The 8,207-nt window shown below is 39.9% G+C and overlaps 1 protein-coding gene across 2 annotated transcripts; it reads left to right on the top strand.

Annotated features, from left to right (window-relative positions):
* Positions 1–663: 663 nt before the first annotated feature.
* On the top strand, positions 664–7,840 carry LOC311260702 (MOB kinase activator 1A). Of its 2 annotated transcripts, XR_014623048.1 has the most exons (7): positions 664–861; positions 1,688–1,854; positions 2,203–2,296; positions 3,865–3,998; positions 4,614–4,777; positions 5,791–6,493; positions 6,648–7,840. XR_014623048.1 is itself a non-coding variant. In XM_084358861.1 (6 exons), exons 1-6 carry the CDS (start codon positions 848–850, stop codon positions 5,866–5,868), a joined length of 651 nt encoding a protein of 216 aa, XP_084214987.1. In that variant the 5' UTR covers positions 664–847; the 3' UTR covers positions 5,869–7,840. The 2 variants fall into 2 exon arrangements, 1 of the variants encoding a protein (XP_084214987.1); XM_084358861.1 differs by having other exon boundaries at positions 5,791–7,840.
* Positions 7,841–8,207: the final 367 nt, after the last annotated feature.

Below are 8,207 nucleotides of genomic sequence, written 5' to 3'. Positions count from 1 at the left end.
GTATCAGCCAGTAAAATACCCATCAATGTATGCAAACTTCCTGCAGGTTTCTAAAACACCTACATTCCCAGAAAGAATAACAGAGGACATGAACTCAGTGTCCTCAGTGGTACTTTCAGCCATGCACATACATCAGAACTGTATTTAAGAGGCCACTTGAATAAATGTACTTTGATAAACCTGTTAGGGGGCCCAGGGCAATAAAGTGCTGGTAGGACTCCAGGCTTCACTGTGTCTGCACCCTGTTGCTGCACGCCCAGCTCACACACCAGGCTATACACAATCCCAAGTTCAATGAGTGCTATGTGAGGACGATATAAATCAAAACAATTACAGGATAAGTTCACCCAAAATTAAATATTCAGTCATTATCCAGTCACCCTCCTCTTGATTTGTCATTTTAGGGTGAATGTATACTACACGACCATCAGAGTAGTTGCTAAACTGAACCCTATTTACCCAGCTGGCCATCCAGCCACGTTTCTCCCAGTCCATAACTACATCCTACATTTTAACCAAAAAAACAAACTGGGCTTTGGTGTCTAAACAAATCTAAATAAAGAGTAATTGAAGCAGACATGAAGTTATAAGCTCAGCTATAAATGTATGTAGATGGTTGTAGTAGCAGCATGCAGCCTGCAGGGGGCGACAGTCTGCCGGCACTGCTCCTTCAGAGCTCCGATAGAGGAAGAGGCGCTGTGGGTGCAGTTCACGTTAGCTTCAACGTTGCTGTTAGCACGCATCGTTGACAAGTGGCTCCTACTGCCTAATTATAAGACGAATTTCTGTTCACCAAACCAGGGTTTTGGAGTTGTAACCGAGGCTCTCCGACGACCCCTTCGCCAAGATGAGCTTCTTGTTGTGAGTAAAGTTAGCAGTCGCTCGCTAAGTTACAGCCGGGGCTTGCGGTTAACGTTAGCTTCTTCGAAGTTGCATCAAGGGAAGTAACTAAAATAAAGACACCGCTACAGACAACAAGTCCGCTAACTGCTGCGTTATCCTCTAAACTTTTGGTTATACTTGAGCCACCTTTTCTTGTGTGGGGTTAGCATTGTTCGTCGTCACATTATCAGTAAGCTGTGTGTATTTATAGGTTCCCAATACTCGCCAAGTATAACTTTTTTTTTTTTTTTTTAACCAGTTACGTTCTGGCTAGCCTGGTGATTAACGCTAGCTTACTGTTTGTTAGCCAACCTAGCTTACATAATAACTTTTTCTTTCACTCAGATAAGACTAGACATGTTAACATTAGTCATCGTCCGCACCTTGGCTCGTCTGACCTCGTTGGAGGGCTGCTAACGTCGGGCAGTGTAATTAAGTGTGTTGTTTACAGTGACCCTCCTTGATGCAGTCAGTCACATTTCCTGTCTGTAGGTAATCAAGCGTAACTTTATTTACATGACACAGATTATACAGTCACAAGTCTGTCACACTGAAAACAAGCCAAGACGAGTTGGCACGAGAACCGCCGGAGCACATCACGAGTATCATTTCAGCATGAAGTTCATAGATGTTCAGCACAATGCCTTTCCTCCAGCTGCTGATTGCACAAACCAGACAGGAAAGGCTCCTCACATGTGAAGGCCCAGGAGGAGCATCTACTCCCACACAAGCCTTTACATCCTAAAATGTCCCTGTCCTGCTAGCGCAGACATCTGCTCAGCTCCCACGTTTCGCTTCTTTGCAGTGGCAGTCGCTCGTCCAAGACCTTCAAGCCGAAGAAGAACATCCCAGAGGGCTCCCACCAGTATGAGCTGCTGAAACATGCCGAGGCAACGCTGGGCAGTGGGAACCTGAGGCAGGCTGTCATGCTGCCTGAGGGAGAGGATCTCAATGAGTGGATTGCTGTCAACAGTGAGTGAATGAATGCAAAGCGACTATTTATAGAAACCACCACTCAGTGCACCACCAACTACCATTTAAAGTTTCGAAACATAAATGAGCCTCGTGCAGTAGTTGAACATTTGCATCATCGAGTGGTAAAAGAAGAGAAGTTTGGCAAAACAAACAAATTAGTAAATTATAGATCACAGAATTAAGGTTGTTTTTTTAGATAATCGTTGCTAAAATGCCAGTGCCTACGTCGCATAAAAAGACCGATGTATGTATAGAAGAGTTACACTATTTAGTCTGTTATTGTTACGAGCATGAGCATTCCTAGACAACAGAAACTATAATTAACCTTCTTTTTTGTTTTTTCAGCGGTGGATTTCTTCAACCAGATCAACATGCTGTATGGGACCATCACTGAGTTCTGCACCGAGACCAGCTGCTCTGTGATGTCTGCTGGACCAAGGTAACAGCCAACAGTGTCCTTTTTATGTTTGCAGCTGGCAGATAAAGGGATTGGCATAGGCTGTGGTCTGCTGCTGCTGTACCGTCTAATGGCAGTGAGCACAAATGAGTGCCTGTGTTTTGAATGTGTGTGCGACCAAGACATGAGAAAGTTGTACATGTTATATTCTGTATTTATTTTTAGCAGGACAGCGATCCCAAACATATTTATGTAATTTAAAATGTAACATATAATGTTTTTTTTTAATGGATAGGACAGTTTGAGATATGACAGGAAATGGGTTGAAAGAGAGGGGGGATGACATGCAGCAAAGGGCCACAGGTCGGTCTCGAGCCCTGGGCCGCTGTAGCGAGGACAGGGCCTCTGTACACGGAGCTCTTCCAACCGAGCTGCTGGGGCGCCCCACATATAATCTTATCTAAAACTCAGCCTACTGTGATGCAGTCAATAGCTCAGAATTTAGCTAAACGTCATTTGGCAAGTTCCGCTGAAATAAGGGAAATATTTAGACTGATGTATGCGTTTACGTAATTTCAGGAAACAAGGAACTTCACATGAGATGTGTCACACAAGGCCCTTGTCCTTTAAAGGACATTAGAAAACATGACCAGCAGAATCAATAATGATAGATTTGTGGCTCGCCACACAGTACAGTAGTATACATTTTATTACACATGTTAAATACATTACCACTCTGCTAATGGCAGTTAAGCATTACTTTACAACAGAAGAGAACCGATAAGTGAAGAATAATTAGGGATTGCATGTTACTGAGCGGGTCGGCTGTGAGAGACAATCCTGACGTGTTTTAGTGTTCTAGCCATGATAAACTTTTCTTACCTCAGGAACATGATCTGGTTGAAACATAATTTCTGATCACGTGCATTTATTAAATAAAGGAGAAGAGTTTGAGGAAATTAAACGGGGTAAACTTTTTCTGTGCTACCAAGTGGTGAATGAAAGTGAAATTTAATCTTAGTAGATTATTCAGAATGAAACAAATGTGCAGTAACAAGTGAATGAAGGCTATTTTATGACGACACATGCAAGTCAAAATCACCTTCATGATAGAGATTAGTCAATAAAACTTTACCTTGTCCAGAATTGAGAAGTGATGTGTCTATTGTATAGAAGAACCCAACTATGAATTCAGATTTTGAACGGTTGAGACCTATAACAAAATTAAAATACGTCATGTGAAAGTCATATGAGGGAAACAGGAATTAAACTTTGCATGTGGTCCGTGTAGAGGCTGTATAGTTTAAATCTAGATTTGGCACTTCCTCTATCCCCTCTCCTGCCAAGACTGTGTGTTTTCAGTCTGTAATCAGGAGGAAGAGACCAGGGTTCACTTCCTGTTGACATAGCCGCCATCAAGAATATGACTGAAGATACTTTTGCATTTCCCTCTTTGTTTTAGCTTATCTACGGCCAAATGATGCTTTCATGTCCTGACAGTAAGGCGTAATGAGTGCATGCTAGCTGTAGAGCATTCATGTCAGTCTGCGGTAACGAATGAATCAAGTCAATTATACGAGAGGTGCCAATTTTTTGTGCTTTCTCTATAGATATGAGTATCACTGGGCTGATGGCACCAATATCAAGAAGCCTATCAAATGCTCTGCACCCAAGTACATTGACTACCTGATGACCTGGGTGCAGGATCAACTGGATGATGAGACACTTTTTCCCTCCAAGATTGGTGAGTTTTGATCAATAAAGAATTTAAATTTTCAGCAGTTTGGCAGACACACTTATAGTTAAAGCTTTTAGTGATCATTTCCATGTTCATTGTGCACCATTTGATTTCATTTTGAGGGTATCTTTCGACTTGCTAAGTCGGCACTTCCCTTTCTTTGACTTTACTTCTACTTTTTGGGAATCAACTCTTATTTTGTCTGCTCAAGAACAGTGATGTGATTGTAATTGTTTTGGCACATTGGATTCGGAAAAAAAGGCAGACAAGGCAGCCCAGGTCAAAAAGAGTGAAATGTTATTGACTGCCAGAGTCAGTCACTTGATTGTTGTCAACTTGCTGTCAACTGCTGAAAAGCAGACTGAAGCAAAAATGCCCCCCCAGTACAAACAAGAAGTGAAGATGATGGCAGTCCATGGATCGTACACTTCAGTCTACGATCGACTGCAAAGAATTGCTACAGAATGCAAAGTCCTATGACTTCGACCTCAACTAAGCTAAAAATACAGCACCTTAATAAGCATGAGTTTTACTCTGGTGTAGGCTGAAAGCCTTAGTGGAGGCTGAAACGGCATATCGTCTTCTCAACATCAGCATTTTCCACCACCTTCTGTCCCTCAGGGGTTCCCTTTCCGAAGAACTTCATGTCTGTGGCCAAAACCATCCTGAAGCGTCTGTTCAGGGTTTACGCTCACATCTACCACCAACATTTCGACTCTGTGATGCAGCTGCAGGAGGAGGCCCACCTCAACACCTCCTTCAAGCACTTCATTTTCTTTGTTCAGGTGAGATTATTGTTTTAAGGGTTTAATCACATTCAGACATGGCGTGTAATCCATACATACACAAGTATTTTTCCCATAAAAGGTGCTGTGGCAATCTGTCTGCTTAGGAATATTCCTATATCATTTTCTAAAAGACTCATGCGATCGCGTGTGAATTAAACTAGGGCTATGAATGAATGAAGGTTTTAAGTGTTGCCTCAGGATGAGCTCATGATCTTTTTCGAAGCAGCAGACGTGACTCTGAAGAGAGCCCCTTTACAAGCTACATTACTTGAGTAATGGCACGACATTGATCCAACACTGATATGAAAGAACTGCTCTCTTCAGTGCTCAGAACAAAATCACAAGACATCTTAATGAGATCTGGCAGTAAATAACCTCTGGTTTGTCGTTGTACACTCATCTATGCCAGTTGCCAATTATTATGCAAGCATTGAGACTCTATCTGCAACCGTCCTGACAAGTTTGAACGTTGTCAAACTGGATCATATGCGTAAGAGACCAATGCACGAAGGTCACGAAGCCATTACATGAACAAACAGAAGAACCCAGCAATTTTCCAGATTGTATGTTTGAAGGGATCTTAAGAGAGGACAGGAGGCCTGTGTGACGTGATAAATTATTTTATCCATAAAATATGATCAAGAAGTATTGTAAGTTAATAGGGAACACACAATATTATTGTGTAACAAAGAGATCGAGCCCTGGATACTTTTCATAATGTTGTCGAACACTTGGGCCTGTCAGTGGCAAAGACAAGCACTTACCTGCACAGAGCTCCTGCTCAATACTGGGCTGATTTCAAAATGTTTGTCCCCTTTAGTCACTTAGAAACAAAAACATGGGGAAATAGGGTCCAGTTTGATAAATACCAGAACATGTCAATGCTAATGTGCCACTGCTGTCGTATTTTTCATCCAGAATCACAACACTAGTCAGATTGTATCAGGGCATAATTCAAAAAATGGAACAAACGTGAAACAAATCTGATATTAAATGTTTTGTTCTTGCAGGAGTTCAACCTCATCGACAGGCGAGAGCTTGCTCCCCTCCAGGACTTGATCGAGAAGCTTGGATCCAAGGACAGATAGACCCTTCACCACACTTTCCCTTTTTTAACAGTTTCTTCTTCTCCTTTGTCTGTCTCTGTGACCTCTGCTACCTCTACGACTTCTAGTCTCAACTCTTATGATCTGTGCCTTCTTCTTTTCATTTCCTGAATGTTTGTACTGTACTTTTCCTTTTATTCCTTCCGTTGTCTTTTATGCTGTCTTTGAGCCTTTTTTTTTTTCCATTTTGCCACTAGATCATATAAAATAGAGTAGTGTAGTAAGAATATTTGTTCACAGGACTGTGGTTAATGACTCTGTAAGAGCAACCTACTGAATTTTTTTATTGGACCAAGGACATTTGGAAGTTAAAGTGAAAACCAGCTTTCTTTTTCCTTCAGAAGTTGGCGCATAGTGTTTTGATTTTCTAAACACTTCTTAGTTATTGATAGGCAATTTTCTTTGTTAACTTTTAGATATTGTAATTACAATGACTGACCAAAAACCCCAATTTTAGCTTTTTTAATACAGTGGGGGAGAAACGGGGAGGATGGCAAGAAAAGCAGAGACATGAATCAGGTCTTCGGTGGACTTTGCAGCTGTGACAATAATCGTTTGGGGATGGTATTTTTCGTCTTGCATGAAGGCAGGCACAAAGAATGCACCAGTAAGTAGTATATAGCTTTCTGACACATGCCGATTGTGTATCTGATATCACACATATGCTAATGTGCTTCCTATTGACATGCTCTTTGACACAGTTACACTTGAAAACATGTAGAGATAGGTGATTGTGAGATGCCTTTGTTCTTGCCCCACAGAAAGAACCACCATCGACTGCATTACAGCTACTTCAATTTGGTCATGCAATATTGTGTTTTGCACATTTTTTTGGCTATTTTCTTAATTAAAATAGTAAAATGCGAGCTGGATAGTTATTATTAATAGCCACTTAAAACTGAAAGGATGTATATTAGAAATCATTGTCAACAGAATTTTTTTTTTTATAGCTTTACTGTCATTTTAGTTCATTTCTGTGGTGCAGATTAATTGTGGAGCCCTGCATATTTGATGTTCAAATGCTGGTACTTTTAAAAAAAGAAAAAGAAAAAAAAAAAAGAAATCTAAATGTTCCCCCCTGGATTGGAAAAAGAGAGTATCAGATATCTTTGTTAGTCTTGGTGCATGTATCATGGTCATTTTGTGCTCACTGGCTAAAAACAGCGGGGCTGTTTGTTCTGCCATCCTTTTTAAAAAAAATCGAATGCAGCTACTATTCCTGATAAATGTTTTGTTTTGCAAACTTTGAACAAGGGAATTGGTCCATTGCCTTTTTTCATGTTGGACCTAAATTCATATCAGACAATCATGTAACCCATTAAGAGCTGTTAGATGATGATGCATCACCAAGAACCAACCAGTGTGACTTGGTGCAGTAGAGTGTTCATTTGATTATGTACTGCTTTTTAGGAAGTTGAAAGCCTTTCAACAATGTGAAAAAACTTGTTTAATTTACTTTAACTGCAATTTTTATCCACTTGTAGCCCTTGCTTGGAAAAAAAATCAGGCCAGCAACCATTAACCTAATCATCTATAGGCGTATCCAAGACTGAGTTATTTCAAGGATTTTATTTGAACATATAATTTGCTGTTTATTTCAACCTCATCACGTATTTTTGAAAAGTATTTCTTTTTCTCACAATTTTGTTTATAAACTTTTGGCATGGAGTAATATTTAATATTATGTTTTACAATAAATTGTTGACTTTGCCATTTCAAATAAGGAAGAAGGGCTTTGAAATTAATCTAAAGTTTTATATATTTTCAATAATGGTCCAATCATTGGGTGATCATTTCGACCGGGAGGAGGTGCGAAGATGTGTGTACTGCGTCCGAACATTTGCTGTAAATAAGATCAGTGTTTTATCTGAACAAAACTGTGCCTTACAAAAATGAATATGTCTAATATGACAGTATTGGTAGATCAAAAACTCAATAAACACTGAAAGGATAATGTTGTGTTTGTATTTATTTTGTGCTTACTGAACATCTGAAAGACTGCAGACCAATGATTCAACTGTGAAATTCCTGCAGTCTGCTTTTGCGAACACAGAAAATGATAGGATATTTTTAAAAATTATCCTAATATGTGCATATGAATACAAATGTTGGAAATTATTTAAATATGTTTAAAGTTTATGTCAGTATATTGGCCAGAATATCAATCGGCAAGAAGGCAAAAGAAGAAAAGTTTTAAAGTATTGTATAAGTACTTTTTGAAGAACACCCTCTGTTATAGTATCTCGTTTTACACACATAAATCATAAATACAAAGACATTCAGAGCAGCCACCATGACTGTTAGAACTGACAACCAGCTGA

This window comes from Pagrus pagrus (assembly GCF_965226575.1).
Source record: "Pagrus pagrus genome assembly, chromosome: 8".
NCBI lineage: Eukaryota > Metazoa > Chordata > Actinopteri > Spariformes > Sparidae > Pagrus > Pagrus pagrus.
Note: the sequence above shows the minus strand (reverse complement) of the source record. Positions and strands in the feature narration are given on the sequence as shown.

What these genes read in the sequence shown, in the direction of transcription:
- LOC311260702 (XM_084358861.1), top strand. An exon ending in TGAGTGGATTGCTGTCAACA is followed by an intron (nt 1,855 to 2,202) that starts GTGAGTGAATGA and finishes TTGTTTTTTCAG; the next exon opens with CGGTGGATTTCTTCAACCAG. An exon ending in ACTTTTTCCCTCCAAGATTG is followed by an intron (nt 3,999 to 4,613) that starts GTGAGTTTTGAT and finishes TCTGTCCCTCAG; the next exon opens with GGGTTCCCTTTCCGAAGAAC.